We start from the raw sequence: 20859 nt of genomic DNA, 5'->3' as shown, positions 1-20859 counted from the left end.
GGACCGGGGCACGAACCTGTGTCCCCTGCATCGGCAGGCGGACTCTCAACCACTGCGCCACCAGGGAAACCCCATAGTTTTTAGTTTAAACAAATTAAAGCAGTTTCTTCCTGGATCAGGGACCTAGTATAAGGTGTTAAATTGTAAACCACTGCTGTTTTTTTTATTATTATTGATGCAATGACTAAATGCATTAACAAGTGTACTGGAGGTAGTCACCTACCTAGATAGGGTGTACTGTGGCAAGATACTTGTTCTTCAGAATTTGGCTTTAAGCCCTGACCCAACTGAAAAGCTAGCAAATTGACTACAGAGTATGGATTCCTGACAGGCATAAGCTGTATGAATAAATGATTATTGTGATTCAAAATCCTTTGGGTTTTGAGTACCCAAATCATCATTATTGAAGAATTAATGAATCCTAATACAACACATCAGGGTTGTTTTTCATTCAATTCAAGAAATAAGTACAATGTAAGATGTGCCTTTTATGTGGTTAATATTTTACAACGATAATTATGGAAATTTCAGGAAAGAGAATTGTTCTACAGTATTAGATTTCTGAGTAGAAATGAGATTTATTCATTACATAATAAGATCATTTGCACAGGTCTCTTGTGTTTTGTTTTGTATACTTCACTTTTAAAAGATATTTCGTCAACAAAATAACTCTGTAAATATCTGGTAGAATTAGAACTTAAAAATCTAGTAAGCTTCTCCATTTCTAGAATCAAGTCCTCTTTAATTTGATGAGCTTCATTTAAGTAGGTGTTCAGTATTTTTCTTTGGGCTTTCCATGAATATTTCAGTTCTGTAAAAAGAGCTGATATTCTTTTGGAGCTGTTACTCTTTTTGTTGTGTTGTTGAGATTTTTCACTTTCCTGGGCTAACATGTTACTGTTCCCCATGATAATTGTGTTTAAACTTTTGCAATAATTGAAGATTTCTTGATGCATTTGTTCCTGTTCGTGCTCAGCCAAAATTTTGTTTCCTTTTTATTTGTTCTAAGATTTGTTTCTAAAAGGGGTTAATGATCTTCGGAGGACAACGGTAGTCCTTCATAAAAGAAATACGCTTAATAAAACAGGAAGAACAATTTGTTTACTGTTCATATTTTGCTGAACAGGCGGAGTTGGCCTTGAGAAAGTAGACACTTAGAGATAGAAGATCTAGGGTATACCATAGTTCTTACTGTAAGGTTATTATCAACTCAAAAAGACATTGTTGTCTTCCCTACACTGTGACTTCTTTTCAGTTTTACAATCTGAATATCTGTTCCTGTGTTATAACTAAACAGGGAATGAACATAAGGGCTTTAGAGTGGACCTTCAAAGCAGAACACTGCTGGTAACTGTTCCCATTATACACTAATATATTGATACTTGTCATTCATTAGTAGACGGGACCTGGAAAATAGGAAAGTAATGGGATATTTGACCCAAGTACAAGAACTAATGACAAGGAAGGGTTTCATATTTTTGTTTGACTTAATTTTTATGTTAAACATACTAGTATTTTTAATAATCCGGAAGCATATTGAATATTTTGATTTGTTTTTAAATGTATAGTTTATTTAGAAAAGAGCAATATCTTAATCTTCCAAAGTGATCATTATTCTGATTTGTTTCCTATTTTTCCAGAGATATTACATATGAAATATCAGTAGAAGCTGTGTCAACAATGGTGGTCTTCCTTTCCTGCCAACTCTTCCACAAGGAAGTTTTGCGACAGAGCATCAGTCACAAGTATTTGATGCGAGGTCCATGGTATGTTTCTATTTTAAATTTGTCAAGTTTTTTATTGAATTAATCTATAGTTCTCATCTCATCCTCTTTCCTTAGTGTTGTTCCATATCTCCAACCAGACATTTCCTCTGGTTGTTCTATCAGAACTTCAAACCCAACACATAAGGATCTGCTTTCCTGTCTAAACTATCCATCCTCCCTGCCCCTTTCATCCCCTAGCTTCATTACCTTCTCTAGTGGTTTCTTTTTCTTTCTTTCTTTTTTTTTTTTTTTGAGGTACGCGGGCCTCTCACTGTTGTGGCCTCTCCCGTTGTGGAGCACAGTCTCCGGACGCGCAGGCTCAGCAGCCATGGCTCACGGGCCCAGCCGCTCTGCGGCATGTGGGATCCTCCCAGACCAGGGCACGAACCTGTGTCCCCTGCATCGTCAGGCGGACTCTCGACCACTGCGCCACCAGGGAAGCCCTCTAGTGGTTTCTTTGTGGAGTTGAAACTTTGAAGCCATGTTTTCTTCCTTCTGCATAATTCTTTATGTCTAAGCATTCATCCAGTCATATTTGTTCATTGAAATTATTTGTATCTTCCCCTTCCCACCAGTCCCATTGAAACGACTGCTGCAGTGTATGCCCCATCACCATGTGTTTGGACTTCCCCAGCAGCCACTTAACTGACTGTTCCTACTTTCATGTAGTCAACAAATGTTTATTGTGTGCTAACCATGTGCCAGGCATGTGCTAGGATGTGGAGCTGTGCTCCTGAGCAGAGCAGAAACTTACAGTCTCCTGGTGGGTAGGGACGGGAGTAGATAAATATTAAACACACACACACACACACACACACAGAGAGAGAGAGAGAGACAGAGAGAGACAGAGAGAGAGAGAAGCACCTTTGTCTTTTTCACATCCCTCTTGCTACCTTGATTATACCTGTGGCACATTCACAGAATCCTTTAGGGCTCTTTTAGAACATATTTGAAAATCACTGATAATAGGGATAAAAGCGTTGGCTGAAAAGTCTATTCAGAAGTTTTCTCCAGATTGCAGGAATTGATTTATCACCAATTTGTGGACACATATCCCTTTTAACTTGTTTTCTCTCCATTCTCCTCTCATTCTGTTACTCAAAAGCAAAGGGTATTAACATTAAAAGAAATCTGTATATATATGGATATGTTTTTTTATATGCATTCATAGATTGAATAACTTCATATTTTTATTTATTTTAAACAATGTAAGATATCTAACAATTATTATATTGATTATATGTTGAATATTTTGGATATATTGGGTTAAGTCAAATATACTATTCAAGTCAATTTCCATACTTTTAAATTCTTGCTTTTTCCTACTGACTCTGTGTTACTACCTCCCTTCAAGTGCCAAGTACTATATTATACACTGAATTTATAATATCTCACCTGTTATACAGATTACAAATAAGGTAACTGAAGCTCAGGAGTTGAAGCGATTTGATGAATGACATATGGCATAGTAAGAGGAAAGCCAGATTTAAGCCTCAAGTCTGATCTCAAAGCCCATGGTCTTCACTATTGTGACAGTGCCAGATTTCTTTGAATTGTGCTGATCCCTTTTATGTTGGTAGATTATATAGGTTATATTTATCGCGATACAAAGTCAGTTGACTCCCCAAAATCTGAGTTTATTTTCTTCTTTTTTCTTTTTGTGTAGCCTCCCATATACCAGCAAACTTGTAAAGACCTTGTTGTATAACTTCATCAGGCAAGAAAAGCCGCCTCCTCCAGGAGCACAAGTTTTCCCTCAGCAGTCAGATGGGGGAGGGCTGCTGTATGGACTGGCATCAGGAGTAGCAAGTAAGTCTTACCAGATTTTGTCAGGTCTTTGATATACGTAGGTTTTGTCCAGTTAGTCATAAGAAATTCTGTTCAGTTGGCTGCCACTACTAACTGTTATATTGCATCTGTGCAGCTGGTTAAATGTGAAATACTGGAAATAATTTAAAATATTTTTTCCATTTGGTGCACATTTACACAAGGAAATATATGCAAATCATGAATAGATTGTTTACCTATAAGAGAACATTTTTCAAGAAGAATATTTATAAATATGCATATTGCATGCATTCTAGCTGTACAATATAAATACAGTTATGCTCTTTGAAACTTTTTACCGCTTGTGTTTTATGAGGAAATTATTCTGTTTTAGGGGCTCTCTTGGTTAGGATTTTACATGACTAATTAGGTATAGTTTTCTTATTATACTCAATGTTTCATTTGTTCGGTGACAAATTAGCACATTTTGAAGAGTCTTGTAATAAATTCTGAAGTGGCACAAATGTGAGTTTTATCAGATTGGAAGCAAATTTCATTAACTGAAGAAAGTCCTTTCCCACCATCCAGTAAAGCCTCATTTCTGCTTCACAACGTTTAGACCTAAAGAGACCAGAAATACAAGAGGACCTGGGTCATGTGAGGTTACGTCAGCTGAACTTGTGCTTTGTTCTGAAGGAGAAACAAAAACTAGACTGACACTTTGGCAGTTGTAAGGTCTGCCTGGGTGCTCTTACTAAAGAAACAGTATACGGTCTGCTTAATTACATAGTGCAGAGTTCAGCTGTCTGAAGGAATTTTAAATGCAGCTGAGTTCCACAGCTGAATTAGGCTGGGACATGCTCTCCACACTCAGGCAGGGGTGTCAGTTTGTTAGGAAAATGGAGTACTGTGTGGTAATTTATGGGATGAGGAGTCTCAGGAGCCTCTTTGGATGAGAAGACCTCTGTTCTAGGTTTGCCTTCCTTTGATTTCTTTCAATATTATGAGTTGAATTACATTTGTAATCACTCATGGCTCTGTCTTTGGTGCTGAGTATGCTCCCTAGACCACCAGACCTGCAGAGGTTCATTTTCCGAGTCAGCCCTCCCATTGCCCTCATTGTTTCCGATGAGGAGGCTGTACAAGGCTTGCTCGTGTTCGGCCTCTGAAGGCAGCACAGGAATCCTGTGTGCCTGTGGGAAACGGGTGTCCTGTGGGAAGGCTTGATTAATCCATTAGTGTTTTCTTTTTTCAGTCATTAAACTGTTGTTAAGTATTCAAAAGCTGAGTATTTTCCCATTATCCAATATGGTTGGACATTTTTTTTGGAGGAGGTAGTAGAAGTTAGTTCATTACCTGCTTTCTTCAAAACAGTGGCAGTGCTTCACAGTTTTTAAAAATATAGACTTGTGTGTAGTTCTTGATTTTTCTTTCAGTTACGTGTCATCATGAAGTCCAGTATGATATGTGGTGTCATCAGTGCTGGGTGCCAGAAAACTTGACTTGTTAACTTTAGATCTACTCTGCGTATCGGAAGGAAGTTCCTCACTTTTCTTAGCTCCCAGTTTCTTTGTCTATCAGATGTCGATCACGGTTGGAATAGATGATCTCTGAGACTATTTCCACATAACTTTTAATGGTTCTCTGGTCTTTTCCCCTACCACTGAGGAATTTAATATTCAGCTAAGAGCATTAAAAGAGACTTATAGTATGCCTGTAATCATAAGATGTTTTACATAGCTTCTTAAATCTTCATAAAATTATGCATGTAAAAGTATAAGTGATGGAGTAATTTATTATTTTACAGTATGTGACACAAAGAATTATGAAAAAACAGCCACAGGATGTTTTCCTTTTAAGTAGCACAGCTATGTATTGAGAGCAAAAAAATAAAAGTAAGAATGGTCATAGTCATGTAATTTTGAATTAAGCCACATTGCATGAAGGTCAATCAAGTTGACAAAGGAAATTTGACTTTAGTTGTGTCATCTTTTGATTTGATGATCTTTTGGTTGGTAGTTAAGGAATTTTCTTACTTTAATATTAGCTTGAGAAAAATATGATTTGGAAGTTCTTCACTGAAAAAAAAGTTAGATTCCAAAGCCAAATGTAAATTATAAACCCTTTTGGGTTTTTAATGGCATTTTCGTTGGGATTAAATTTTTCCTGGATATATCAATAGAAAGCATTTCCTTTCATAGCAGGATGTGTATAGTATGGTTTGCTTAAATTAGTTCCTTTAAATCAGGGTGCCTTATTTTAAAAAAACTTAACAGTTTTGGACAGTGAGGTTTTGTTGTTACTGGAAGGGAAGAGGAGAATCTTTTTGCCAGAACTGGGGTCCCGAGGAGTGTGAGCTACACATGTGGACCTTCAAAGGAGTTAGGCAGGGCCCTCCCAGTTTATTCTCACTTTTTTCAGATGTGTATCTGGCTGTTACACTGTTTCCCAGACTTTAGCGAAAACTCTGTTGCTTCTTGCATGCCTGACATTCTTCCTTTTTCATACTTTTATTTAGGTTATCTTTTTAACCTAGAGTCCTACTTCCTCCTCTCTCGGGCTGATTTTTCTGCTCCTCCATGCATTTTTTTTTGGGGGGGGGGCTGCATTGGGGCTTTGTTGCTGTGCGTGGGCTTTCTCTAGTTGTGGCAAGTGGAGGCTACTCTTCATTGTGGTGCGTGGGCTTCTCATTGTGGTGGCCTCTCCTGTTGCAGAGCATGGGCTCTAGGTGCACGGGCTTCAGTAGTTGTGGCTTGCAGACTCTAGAGCGCAGGCTCAGTAGTTGTGGTGCACGGGCTTAGTTGCTCCGCGGCATGTGGGATCTTCCCGGACCGGGGCACGAACCCGTGTCCCCTGCATCGGCAGGCAGACTCTCAACCACTGCGCCACCAGGGAAGCCCTCACTTACTCTTTATTTAGTATCTTTCTTTTTTAACATTTTATTGTGGAAAATTTCAAAGATGTACAAACATAGAGAATGGTACAATGAAACTATGATCTATGCATAACCCATCTTCAAGAATTATCAACACTTTGCTATTTTTTCCCACTTACCTTTCTCCTCCTCTTTTAAAAGAGCTTTTTATTTGGAAATAAGTTCACACATATATAAAAATACCAAAACTAAAAAAATCCCCCAAATTATATGCCTTTACCGAGGCTGATTTATTGTTAACATTTTATCCCATTTGTATTGTATTTGTATTCCTCCCCCCAATTCTACACACACACACACACACACACACACACTTTTTTTTAAACCATTTTTGAGGATAAGTTATATACATCATGGCCCTTTACCCCTAAATACTTGAATGTGTATTTCCTAAAAGGGGATGTCTCTTTTTTTTTTTTAACTTTTGTTAAAAACATTGAAGTATAGTTAATTTACAATGTGGTGTTAGTTTGAGATGTACAGCAGGGTGATTCTGTTATTCATATATATTCTTTTTAGAATATATTACAAGATAATTGAGTATAGTTCCCTACACAGTAGGTCCTTGTTTACCCATTTATATATAGTGTGTATATGTTAATCCTAAACTCCTAATTTATCTCCCCCCCATCCCCTTTGGTAACTATAAGCTAGTTTTCTATGTCTGTGAGTCTCTTTCTGTTTTGTAAATAAGTTCATTTGTATCATTTTTTTAGATTCCACGTATAAATGATATCATATGATATTTGTCCTTCTCTGTCTGACTTCACTTAGTATAATAATCTCTACATCCATGTTGCTGGAAATGGTATTTTCATTCTTTTTTTAAAATAAGTTAATTAATGTATTTTCTTTTTTCTTTTTTCTTTCTGGCTGCATTGGGTCTTCGTTGCTGCGCACGGGCTATCTCTAGTTGCAGCAAGCGGGGGCTACTCTTCATTGCAGTGCGGGGACTACTCTTCATTGCGGTGCCTTCTCTTGTTGGGGAGCACAGGCTCTGGGAGCGCGGGCTTCAGTAGTTGTGGCATGCAGGCTCAGTAGCTGTGGCTTGTGGGCTTTAGAATGCAGGCTCAGTAGTTGTGGTACATGGGCTTAGTTGCTCTGCGGCATGTAGGATCTTCCCGGACAAGAGCTTGAACCCGTGTCCCCTGCATTGGCAGGCAGATTCCTAACCACTGCACCACCAGGGAAGTCCTATTTCATTCTTTTTATGGCTGAGTAATATTCCATTGTCTGTGTATATTTGTGTGTGTGTATGTATGTATATATTTATATGTGTATATGTGTGTGTGTGTGTGTATATACACACACACATATATATATATACCACATCTTCTTTATCCATTCATCTGTTGATGGACACTGAGGTTGCTTCCATGTCTTGGCTTTTGTAAGTGGTGCTGCTTTGAACATTGGTGTGCATGTATCTTATGATATTACGAATTAGAGCTTTCATCTTTTCTGGATATATGCCCAGGAGTGGGATTGCAGAATCATATGGTAGCTCTATTTTTAGTTTTCTAGGGAACCTCCATACTGTTCTCCATAGTGGTTGTAGCAATTTACATTCCCACCAACATGTGCTTGTGCTTACACCTTGGAATTTCTAAGCCATTAGATATGCAGTGCGGCCTGGTCATACATATTTTCACTAAGCATTCTAGATGGTTCTGAAAGAGCTGGTCCATTTCTGCACCTCTCTGTGGTGTGGGTCCCTTTCCTGTGCTTGCATCTGTTCTGCTGTGGGCCCATCATGGCAGATAGTTGAGCCAATTCTGTTAACTATTGGGGATTACATTGTTTTGAGGCAGCTCTAATGGGTTTAACTGACACTCTCCTTCAGTATTATCTTGCTTTCTCTTCTTATTGCTCTCTTGCTAATGAGGTCCAGTTTATCAGGATTGTTGTTTTTTTTTATTAATTTATTTTTTTATACAGCAGGTTCTTATTAGTTATCTATTTTATACATATTAGTGTATACATGTCAATCCCAATCGCCCAATTCATCCCACCACCCCCACCCCCACCCCCGCCACTTTCCCCCGTTTGAGGGCATACTTTTGTTCTCTACATCTGTCTTTATTTCTGCCTTGCAAACCAGTTCATCTGTACCATTTTTCTAGATTCCACATATATGTGTTAATATACAATATTTGTTTTTCTCTTTCTGACTTACTTCACTCTGTATGGCAGTCTCTTGGTCCATCCATGTCTCTACAAATAGCCCAATTTCGTTCATTTTTATGGCTGACTAATATTCCATTGTATATGTGTACCACATCTTCTTTATCCATTTGTCTGTCGATGGGCATTTAGGTTGCTTCCATGACCTGGCTATTGTAAATAGTGCTGCAGTGAAAATTGGGGTGCATGTATCTTTTTGAATTATAGTTTTCTCTGTGTATATGCCAAGTAGTGGGATTGCTGGGTCGTTTGATAGTTCTATTTTTAGTTTTTTAAGGAATCGCCATGCTGTTCTCCATAGTGGCTGTATCAATTTACATTCCCACCAACAGTGCAAGAGGGTTCCCTTTTCTCCACACCCTCTCCAGCATTTGTTGTTTGTAGATTTTCTGATGATGCCCGTTCTGACTGGTGTAAGGTGATACCTCACTGTAGTTTTGATTTGCATTTCTCTAATAATTAGTGATGTTGAGCAGCTTTTCATGTGCCTCGTGGACATCTGTATGTCTTCTTTGGAGAAATGTCTATTTAGGTTTTCTGCCCATTTTTGGATTGGGTTGTTTGTTTTTTTTAATATTGAGCTGCATGAGCTGTTTATATATTTTGGAGGTTAATCCTTTGTCTGCTGATTCGTTTGCAAATATTTTCTCCCATTCTGAGCGTTGTCTTTTCATCTTGTTTATAGTTTCCTTTGCTATGCAAAAGCTTTTAAGTTTCATTAGGTCCCATTTGTTTATTTTTGTATTTTTTTCTGTTACTGTAGGAGGTGGGTCAAAAAAGATCTTGCTGTGATTTATGTCAAAGAGTGTTCTTCCTATGTTTTCCTCTAAGAGTTTTATAATGTCCAGTCTTACATTTAGGTCTTTAATCCATTCTGAGTTTATTTTTGTGTATGGTGTTAGGGAGTATTCTAATTGCATTTTTTTCCATGTAACTGTTCAGTTTTCAATAAGTTTTACTTATTGAAGAGGCTGTCTTTTCTCCATTGTATATCCTTGCCTCCTTTGTCATAGATTAGTTGACCGTAGGTGCATGGGTTTATCTCGGGTTTCTCTCCTGTTCCACTGATCTGTATTTCTGTTTCTGTTCCAGTACCATGTTGTCTTGACTACTGTAGCTTTGTAGTATAGTCTGAAGTCAGGGAGTCTGATTCCTCCAGCTCCACTTTTTTCCTTCGAGGTTGCTTCAGTTATTCTGGGTCTTTTGTGTTTCCATACAAATTTTAAGATTTTTTTGTTCTATTTCTGTAAAAAATGTCATTGGTAATTTGATAGGGATTGCATTGAATCTGTAGATTGCTTTGGGTAGTATAGTCATTTTCACAATGTTGATTCTTCCAATCCAAGAACATGGTACATCTCTCCATCTGTTTGTGACATCTTTGATTTCTTTCATCAGTGTCTTATAGTTTTCTGAGTACAGGTCTTCTACCTCCTTAGGTAGGTTTATTCCTAGGTATTTTATTCTTTTTTTTGCAGTGGTGAATGGAGATTGTTTCCTTAATTTCTCTTTCTGGTCTTTTGTTGTTAGTGTATAGGAATGCAAGAGACTTCTGTGCATTAATTTTGTATCCTGCAACTGTACCAAATTCATTGATTAGCTCTAGTAGTTTTCTGGTGGTGTCTTTAGGATTATCTATGTATAATATCATGTCATCTGCAAACAGTGACAGCTTTACGTCTTCTTTTCCAATTTGTATTCCTTTTATTTCTTTTTCTTCTTTGATTGCTGTGGCTAGGACTTCCAACACTATGTTGAATAAGAGTGGCGAGAGTGGACATCCTTGTCTTGCTCCTGATCTTAGCTCCTGATCTTAGAGGAAATGCTTTCAGTTTTCACCATTGAGAATGATGTTGTCTGTGAGTTTGTCGTATATGGGCTTTATTATGTTGAGGTAGCTTCCCTCTATGCCCACTTTCTGGAGGGTTTTTATCATAAATAGGTGTTGAATTTTGTCAAAAGCTTTTTCTGCATCTGTTGAGATGATCATATGGTTTTTCTCCTTCAATTTGTTAATATGGTGTATCACATTGATTGATCTGCGTATATTGAAGAATCCTTGCATCCCTGGGATAAATCCCACTTGATTGTGGTGTATGATCCTTTTAATGTGTTGTTGGTTTCTGTTTGCTAGTATTTTGTTGAGGATTTTTGCATCTCTATTCATCAGTGATATTGGTCTGTAATTTTCTTTTTTTGTAGTATCTTTGTCTGGTTTTGGTATCAGGGTGATGGTGGACTCATAGAATGAGTTTGGGAGTGTTCCTTCCTCTGCAATTTTTTGGAAGAGTTTGAGAAAAATCGGTGTTAGCTCTTCTCTAAATGTTTGATAGAATTCACCTGTGAAGCCATCTGGTCCTGGACTTTTGTTTGTTGGAAGATTTTTAATCACAGCGTCAGTTTCATTACTGTGATTAGTCTGTTCATATTTTCTATTTCTTCCTGGTTCAGTCTTGGAAGGTTACACCTTTCTAAGAATTTGTCCATTTCTTCCAGGTTTTCCATTTTATTGGCATAGAGTTGCTTGTAGTAGTCTCTTATGATGCTTTGTATTTCTGCGGTGTCTGTTGTAACTTCTCCTTTTTCATTTCTAATTTTATTGATTTGAGTACTCTCCCTCTTTTTCTTTTTTCTTTTTTTTTAAATTTATTTATTTTTGGCTGCATTGGGTCTTCGTTGCTATGTGCAGGCTTTCTCTAGTTGCGGTGAGCAGGGGCTTCTCTTTGTTGCAGTGCGTGGGCTTCTCATTGCAGTGGCTTCTCTCGTTGCAGAGCATGGGCTCTAGGCACGTGGGCTTCAGTAGTTGTGGCACAAAGGCTTCAGTAGTTGTGGCTCGCAGGCTCTAGAGTGCAGGCTCAGTAGTTGTGGTGCACGGGCTTTGTTGCTCCATGGCCTGTGGGATCTTCCCGGACCAGGTCTCGAACCCATGTTTCCTGCACTGGCAGGCAGATTCTTAACCACTGGGCTACCAGGGAAGTCCTCCCTCTTTTTCTTGATGCATCTGGCTAAAGGTTTATCAATTTCGTTTATCTTCTCAAAGAACCAGCTTTTACTTTTATTGATGTTTGCTATTATTTTCTTTGTTTCTGTTTCATTTATTTCTGCTCTGATCTTTATGATTTCTTTCCTTCTACTAACTTTGGGTTTTGTTTGTTCTTCTTTCTCTAGTTCCTTTAGATGTAAGGTTAGATTATTTATTTGAGATGTTTCTTGTTTCTTGACGTAGGATTGTATTGCTATAAACTTCCCTCTTAGAACTGCTTTTGCTGCATCCCATAAGTTTTGGATCACTGTGTTTTCATTGTCATTTGTTTCTAGTTATTTTTTGATTTCCTCTTGGATTTCTTCAGTGATCTCTTGGTTATTTAGTAATGTATTGTTTAGCTCCATGTGTTTGTGTTTTTTTACGTTTTTTTGTTCCCTGTAATTGATTTCTAATCTCATAGCATTGTGGTCGGAAAAGATGCTTGATATGATTTCAATTTTCTTTAATTTACCGAGGCTTGATTAGTGACCCAAGATGTGATCTATCCTGGAGAATGTGCTGTGTGCACTTGAGAAGAAAGTGTAATCTGCTGTTTTCTGATGGAATGTCCTATAAATATCAGTTAAATCTATCTGGTCTATTGTGTCATTTAAAGCTTGTGTTTCCTCAATAATTTTCTGTCTGGATGATCTGTCCATTGATATAAGTGAGGTGTTAAAGTCCCCCACTATATGGTGTTACTGTTGATTTCCTCTTTTATAGCTGTTAGCATTTGCCTTATGTTGACTGAGTGGCTCGAACAGCAGACATTTATTTCTCCCAGTTTTAGAGGCTGGGAAGTCTAAGATTAAGGTGCTGGCAGATTTGGTTCTTAGTGAGGGCTCTCTTCTTGGCTTGCAGATGGTTGCACAGTATCTTTACATAGTGTCTCTTCTTCCTCATATAAGGGCACAAATACCATCATGGGGGCTCCGCCCTCATGACTGCATCTAAACCTAATGACTTTACAGAAGGCCCTACCTCCTATCACCACCACATTGGGGTTAGGGCTTAATATATAAACTTGGGGTTGGGGGACACAAACATTCAGTCAGTAGTAGGTATTAAATAGGTCATGCTGGAATTCCCCTCACTGAAATTCTCAGTTTGGGAGGCCATTGGTCTCTTTTTTATGTCAACAGCTAAGGCACCTTTTAGCCCCAGTCATTCTTTATTTTAAACCACAACCTGTTTAGTGGTGGAGGTGAGGGTTTTGCCCAAAGTAGATCACTCACAGCCCATTCCAACCTCACTAATATGTTTTTTTTTTAAATAAAGAAGGAAAAGGCATTCCAGAATGCATAAGGATTCCCCCCCGACCACCAGCACCAAATAATCCTGTGATTGAAACAAATTATTTTCTATTCTGATTTTGGAGGCCACTCCTTATATTATCCTTTGGGAGGGACTAGCTTTAGATTTTGATAATTTGGTATTATGGAAGAGGCATAAGTATCAGACTCTGGCTGTTGGTATTAGACCTAGAATCGAAAGCCAGTCCTGCCATTTACTAACTAGATGTTCTTTGCCTATTTATCCTCTTAGTGACTCAAATTCTTCAAGGCAAAATGAGGATAATACCTTCCTTTATAGGGCTACTGAGGGCATGAAATGAGCAAAAGTATAAGAAAGAGCCTCATACCCAGTAGGTGCATAATAAATGGTCACTGTTAGTCACAAATATTACATAGTTGTATTTGAAAGATAACTTTTGTTTAAAATATATAGAAAAAAGACAGTGACCTTATAATGATTTACAAGTTTACCCAGATTTTTAATGTAAATAAATTATGAAAATATCTGATATTTGGTATACACATTTATAATAGAGACTTCAGATAATCACTACAAGAGTTATGTTGAAAATTTATATTGTGAGAAGGAAAAACAGTTATAACATTTATTGTTTTTCTTTTGATTCTATCCTTACTTCTTTGACCCTGTCTTTTAATATATTTTAAAGCTTCTAACTTGCCTCTAATACTTAAAAAAAAGGGTGAAGCAAAGGAAGCATTGACCTTGAAATTTCTTGTGTGTTTTTTCATTACAAGACAAAGCTGTAATGTGATTGTAACTGAGTATTTAACGTTTTAAAGAGCCAAGCCTAATTGAATGTGTTCTGCCAAACTGGGCTTTCCATCACAACTACTGAGGTTTCACACGATAATTTCTGATATATGGCTTTTCCATTTGAATGAGCCATCAAAAATGTTTTTTTTTTTCCTTTGCTTGCAGTGGTGGGTGTCGCAGCCAAATTATAAAGCCAAAGTAGTGATTATTTGTTTAGGTAAATGCTATAATAGAGAAATTAATAAAGTAGAATTTGAAGATTAAAACTCATTTCTCTCAATTGGTGTTATTGAATTCATTATGATAGGTATGGTATGAAATAGTTGTATTTTTTTTTATGGGACGGTTGTTTTTCTCTTCAGTTTTGGCTTCTTCTGGGCTGACTCATTGAGAGAAAGGAAAACTACAGTAAGCGAAAAAGTATGTGGCACTCAGAAACAGGCATAGTTGTGAAAGCATTTCTAATTAAAGCACTTTGAATTTTCAAAAAAAGAAAGTGCTTTATAAACAGTAATTACATTCTCAATTCATTTTTATTTGGAATGATCTGATAGATTTTTATATTCCAGGTGAAAGAATGACTTTTTTCTCCCCTTTATTTTCAGAACTGAACTCATTTTGTGACTTTCAAAATATAGTTAATTTCAGTTTACTGTTTACTTGTAATGGTTCTTTGCAGGCATACAGTGAGCATTTATTTATTTTTGGCTGCGTTGGGTCTTTGTTGCTGTGCGTGGGCTTTCTCTACTGGCGTCGAGTGGGGGCTACACTTTGTTGCGGTGCACAGGCTTCTCATTGCAGTGGCTTCTCTTGTTGCGGAGCACAGGCTTCAGTAGTTGTGTCTCGCGGGCTGAAGAGCGCAGGTTCAGTAGTTGTGGCCCACGGGCTTATTTGCTCCATGGCACGTGGGATCTTCTGAGACCAGGGCTTGAACCCGTGTCCCTTGCATTGGCAGGCAGATTCTTAACCACTGTGCCACCAGGGAAGCCCCAGAGTGAGCGTTTAGATTAGTATCTACAATACAAACTGACCATATTTAGTTGTAGGGTCATAGTATAAGTTATTTTACTTTTAATTGCTCTCTGAAACAAGCATTGTTTCAGACTTTAGACTTTTAAACAATATTTATTAAAAGATAATTGTTGGAAGTGTCAAAATATAATATTGACTTGTTCTCTTTTATCCTTGTAATTTGCTGATAACCGCTCCTAAACCAGTTTCCAGAATTTTTTTTGTGTGTGTGTGTGGTACACGGGCCTCTCACTGTTGTGGCCTCTCCTGTTGTGGAGCACAGGCTCCAGACGCGCAGGCTCACGGGCCCAGCCACTCCGTGGCATGTGGGATCTTCCTGGACCAGGGCACAAACCTGCGTCCCCTGCATTGGTAGGCTGATTCTCAACCACTGCGCCACCAGGGAAGCCCTCCAGAAATGGTTTTGAAAGTCAGCATGCCAGCCCTCTAGTCCCATTTTCTTCTTAACAGATTTGAGGGGAAGACTGAAGCTTTTTTTATGCCACAGATCATTGGGGGAATGAATTCATTCATATTCACCAGGAAGAAAATAGAATAATGCAATCAATTTCAGATGAAATCCTAGGAATAAGTTTCTAAGACTGCTATAAATGTTGTTTATTTGGCATCAACGATTTAATCTGTTTTTGAGACTCCACTAGTGTAATTTATTTTATTGTGGAATTTAAAATATTAAAAATATTTTAAATATAATATTAAAATCATGGAATTCTAATTTTGGGGACTGAATCTTATTTGAAAAATGAAGCAATTAAAGTGGATTTGCTGGGGCTTCCCTTGTGGCGCAGTGGTTGAGAGTCCACCTGCAGATGCAGGGGACATGGGTTCGTGCCCTGGTCCGGGAAGATCCCACATGCCATGGAGCAGCTGGGCCCGTGAGCCATGGCCGCTAAGTGCTCCGCAAGGGGACAGGCCACAACAGTGAGAGGCCCGCGTACTGCAAAAAAAAAAAAAAAAAAAAAAAAAAGATGGATTTGCTTTAAAACGGTTAAATTCTATCACAGTCAATAAGTATAACTTTTATTAAGCAGCTGCTTTAAAATTTACAGTAATTTCAGCATGGATGTTTGGAGTAAATGTAAAGATTAGATTTATTCAAGATTACTTGCTGACAATTTGTGAATGCTAGTAAAAACCCTCATAAATTATAGTTGGTATAGTTTTGAGACCACCTTTCACATGAATAAATAATAATTTAAAGTCTAGTGTTAGGAGTTATTCAAAGACTTCCTTCTTAGGGGCTTCCCTGGTGGCGCAGTTGTTAAGAATCCGCCTGCCCATGCAGGCGACACGGGTTCAAGCCCTGGTCCAGGAAAATCCCACAGGCTGCGGAGCAGCTAAGCCTGTGCACCACAACTACTGAGCCTGTGCTCTAGAGCCCGCGAGCCACAACTACTGAGCCTATGCACCACAACTACTGAAGCCCACGCACCTAGAGCCCATGCTCTGCAGCAAGGGAAGCCACCGCAATGAGAAGCCTGTTTACCACAATGAAGAGTAGCCCCCGCTCGCTGCAACTAGAGAAAGCCCACGCAGAGCAACAAAAACCCAACGCAGCGAAAAATAAATAAATAAAATTTTTAAAAAACCTGAAAAACAAAGACTTCCCTTTTAAAATGTTTCTGCAACTTACTTTGAAATACATTAATAAAATAAGCTACATTGTTGGGGAATATAGGGATGCATAGAAGGATAGGGATGTTATCTCAAATATAGCAAAATGTTAATGTGAAATCTAGGTGGTGAGTATATGGGTATTCACTTTATAATTCTCTCAACTTTTCTGGATGTTTGACAGTTTTCATAATAAAATGTTGGGGGAAAACCAGAAGCACTGTGAGGATGAATTAGTGTTGTAAATTTCAGTTTGTCCATTAAAAAGCTGTCTCTTAACTTCTAACCCTTCCAGAGTTGCTAGGTAAGATTCTGAAGAACGTGGGGGTCTGGCCAGACCTGGACTCGAACCTTTACTGCAAGCTGGTTAGCTCTGTAACCTTGTGAAAGTTTTGTATCCTCTCCAAGCCTTTTCCCATCTGTAAAAATGGAGTGATGATTCCTTGCAGGATTTTGATACATGTCTATTTTTCTCTTGTACTTTGCGAGACTGTGGTCCTTGAAGGCCCATCAAATCCAACTGTATGGAATGGTGGAGAGGGAGAGGGAGTTACCACCCATTGTGCTGCCCAGCAGCCTCCAGAGTCAATTCTGCGAGGCCATAGGGGTCCCATACTTTACAGAGGCTAGGCAAAGGAACGGGAGGGGGAGAGAAGCAGCTAGCCATCCTTACCAGCTCATGGATTGGAAGAGAATATAGCTTTTGGCATCAGATAGATCTGAGCTGGAAACCAGGCTCTGGCTTCTATTAGTTTTGTTTAAGTTACTTCGCTGAATCCTAATTTTCTCATTTTAAAAGTGGAACTTAGAATATCTTTACCTGTGGGCTTTTGTTACATTTAAATAACATACCACAAGTAGTGAATAAATGTCTAGAACATGGTAAATACTGAAAACAAATACTAGCTACCCTTGCCTGCCTCATCTTTCCCCCCGCCGACCTGTGTCACTTTCTCTTGTTTTCCAAACACCTTACATAATTTTATCTTACATGTTTCATGTCCCCTTAGCCTTTGTGCTTACAAAATTAAGGCAATCTCCCCCTCTGTTCTAGATTACGAAAAGGGAAGATAAACACAGATTGACCAGGAGCCTCCTTAGCGTCCTTAACCATAACTTCATCAAATTGAAAGCCTTGCTTAGCTATCAGTACCATTTTTCAGGCCAATTGAGTGGTGCAAAAGCAAGCCAAGTTCAGCTAATTCTGCAATTAAAAATGTCACAAGTTACTGAATCATATATTTTCATAGTCTGACATGTATTTTATTTTCTGTGGCTCCTGATGCTGTGGATTGAGGGTAAATGTTGAAAAGTTTTAAATTTGTGTTTTCACAACTTATTCTAATAATACTTCCTGTGCCTCTTTGTAGTTAGTCAGTTCTCAACCCCCAGTTTCTTTATTTTAGAAAGTGTACACAGATTAACAGATAATTAGCTTTAAGAGAGGAGATTTTTTTCAGTCGTAATTATTCCAAAGTATAAAGCATTCCAGGAATATTTCTAAAAGTACAAATAGTTTTGCCTGCTTACGCATCTCTATTGCTCAACAGGTAGTGCTGTGTGAGTAAAATAGCAATTTGTGGCTTTACCTATTTGTTTGTTTTTAAAGATCATTTCTAGACAGTTCCGGTTTGCTTTCAGTTTCCTGTTCTTGTTTGCCATCCCCCCCCCCACCCCCAGTATTGTTCTTCCCTGTCTTCTTTGCTCTTAGCTTTCTAGCCACTGCATTCCCTGGCCTTAGTTTGCTGTTTGTGGCCCTGACATGAACAGCTGCTTCCATCTTGGAGTCGCCAGTGCTAGGAGCAGTGATGGCTACAGGAGAAACCACGTAGTCCTGAGCTTGGGAACCTTGGAGCAAGGGTCTGAGGTGGTCGGCGTAGGCTTGAGCAGAGTCAGCTGGAGTCAAGAATTAGAAATACTGTAGTGTAGAGAGGGGTGGGATCTGTGCTGGGCGGCCCCAGTTCTTGAACTCTCCGTTCAAGAGAGGAGTCTCCGTTACCTAACTACTGCCCCTCGCTAGACTGTGAGGAAAGTCTTATGAGCAGGAATTACTTGTTGTTCAAACCTGTATCCTCAGCACATTAGCAGAGGGCCTGGGTTGTGGGAGATACTAATTACTTGTTGAATGAGTGAATGTCATGTAGTCTCTGAAAATTATATGACTGGTCTGTAAAACCTGGATGACTGCGGCCTAGAAAAGTACCATTGTAAAGAGGTAATTGTTCTGCTAAAGATTTTTGAAATTTTTCCATTTTTAGCCCTGCTTCTAACTCCTGCCCCCAATCCATATACCTTCTCTAATTCTAGACCCTTGCTAAAGATCTACTGTATAAATGGACACTCTCCTTTCATTATAGCTCCTGCTGTGAGAATTTCTGTCTGTGTCTTCTTCCGCTGTGTTCACTGTTAACTTTCTACCAGAAATTTGTTAAAATCTTTCAGCTACTTATGGCCCTATTCCCTTTATGGTTGTGGATTTATACTTTTAATTACTCCTTTACATTTCATTTTTTAAAAAATTAATAGACTTTATTTATTATTATTTTTTGGAGTGGTTTTAGTTTCCAGAAAACTGAGCAGAAAATACAGAGTTTCTACTACCTCCCTTTCCTCCCTCCCCAGTTTCATACATTTTTTTATTTAAAAAATACAAATATGGGGCTTCCCTGGTGGCGCAGTGGTTGAGGGTCCGCCTGCCGATGCAGGGGACACGGGTTCGTGCCCCAGACCAGGAAGATCCCACATGCCTCAGAGCGGCTGTGCCCGTGAGCCATGGCCGCTGAGCCTGCGCGTCCGGAGCCTGTGCTCTGCAACGGGAGAGGCCACAACAGTGAGAGGCCCGCGTACCACAAAAAAAAAAAAAAAAAAAAAAAAACAAATATGATATTTTTAGCAATTTAGGTTATTTTGTTGTCTTAACACTTTCATTGTATTTTTTTAAGGTTCATTCATGTTATAACATGTATCAGTACCTCATTCCTTTTTATGGCTGAATAATATTCCATTGTATGGATGTACCATGAAATTTACAACTATTTGAGTGATGTCAATTAAGTCAAATAGCTTTATTTTTTTAATATTTATTTATTTATTTGGCTGCATCAGGTCTTAGTTGCAGCATGTGGGATCTTTGTTGCGGCATGCGGGGTCTTTTTCAGCGTGTGGCTTAGTTGCTGTGTGGCATGTGGGATCTTAATTCCCTGACCAGGCATTGAACCCGCATCCCCTACATTGGAAGGCAGATTCTTAACCACTCAACCACCAGGGAAGTCCCACTTTCATTGTATTTTTTAAAGAAAATACTTGATTCAAGTTTTTTCTCCCATAGACTGGTTTTCTTCAATAACAATCAGAGCATTGACATGTAGGGTTCCAATTGCATGATTACTACTGAGTGATGTGTTGAGATTATCAGTGATTATATGGACATTTTGGTACAACAAAATGACATGATATATCCGTTTGTTTTTAAATTTTATTTGCATGTTTAAAATCCTGGCAGAATTAGATAAAATTGGGCTGATTATTTGAAATGTGTTTATTTTGAGAAATTTTTAAAAATAACCTTTCGATTTTTCACATAGTCAGTGTGGCAACAGCTTAATTTAAGTAATCAGACCATAAATGTTGATAGTTTTTCCATAATGGACAGTGATTGGTGGAGAGTGGGGGAATTCTCTGCAAAGAACATCACATTTTCTCATAGTAAAGAAAATTTAGTATTTAAGAAATCTATTACATTTTCTTACTACAGATGTTGGTATACCTTTTTCCCCCCACACCTGGTGAGCAGTCAACTATAATTCTGTTAGATAAAAATACCCTTCAGTATTTTTTTGCATGGGAGTGTAAATTTATGGAGCCTAAAACTGTATGTCAAATGAAAGAAATAAGCAATGTTAATAAACATTATTACGACACATAACAGGAGTTAGCCAATCAGGAGAAGAGACTAGTAAGTTGCTTTGGGATGCTTGGGATACTTTCCAGAGATGTACAAAGGATAGGGTATGAATATCTTAATTCACCCTGCTGGTCCTGTGTGGAGCTAGGTGCTGCTTATTAGACTGTAGATGTAGTTTTACCCTTATTTTGCACGAAGTGAAAGTGAATTAAATTTGTTTCAAAATCAGACATATATGAAAGTAGGTACAATTGCAGCCAGTAACTTTCAGAGGTATAACACTGGAGATGAATGTTATATTTTAAATTATGAAAGAAGGTGTTGGTACACCAGTGGGAACTCTGACAACTCTGCTAAGAGTGTAACTAGGTATAGCTACTTTGGAATATATTTGGCCATTATTTAGTGACACTGAATATGAACGTACCCTGTACCCCAGCAGCTCCATTCTTAGGTATATGTCCTAAAGGAACCTGCACACCTGAGTGCAAGAAAACATGAGGAAAGTTTCGTAGCAACATTGTTTATAATCGTCTCCAACTGGAAACACGTCAGATGACCA

The 20859-nt window shown here is 38.4% G+C and overlaps 1 protein-coding gene across 3 annotated transcripts in view; it reads left to right on the top strand.

The window, feature by feature from the left end:
* The window catches only part of DYM (dymeclin), a 384724-nt gene that overhangs the window by 101584 nt on the left and 262281 nt on the right, over positions 1 to 20859 (top strand). For all 3 annotated transcript variants that reach the window (XM_081253056.1, XM_081253057.1, XM_081253058.1), the window contains 2 exons: positions 1641 to 1766; positions 3433 to 3575. In XM_081253056.1, the coding sequence (XP_081109182.1) occupies positions 1641 to 1766; positions 3433 to 3575 (269 nt within the window). The remainder of the gene's footprint in view (positions 1 to 1640; positions 1767 to 3432; positions 3576 to 20859) is intronic.

This window comes from Mesoplodon bidens (assembly GCF_964165515.1).
Source record: "Mesoplodon bidens genome assembly, chromosome: 13".
Lineage (NCBI taxonomy): Eukaryota > Metazoa > Chordata > Mammalia > Artiodactyla > Ziphiidae > Mesoplodon > Mesoplodon bidens.
Note: the sequence above shows the minus strand (reverse complement) of the source record. Positions and strands in the feature narration are given on the sequence as shown.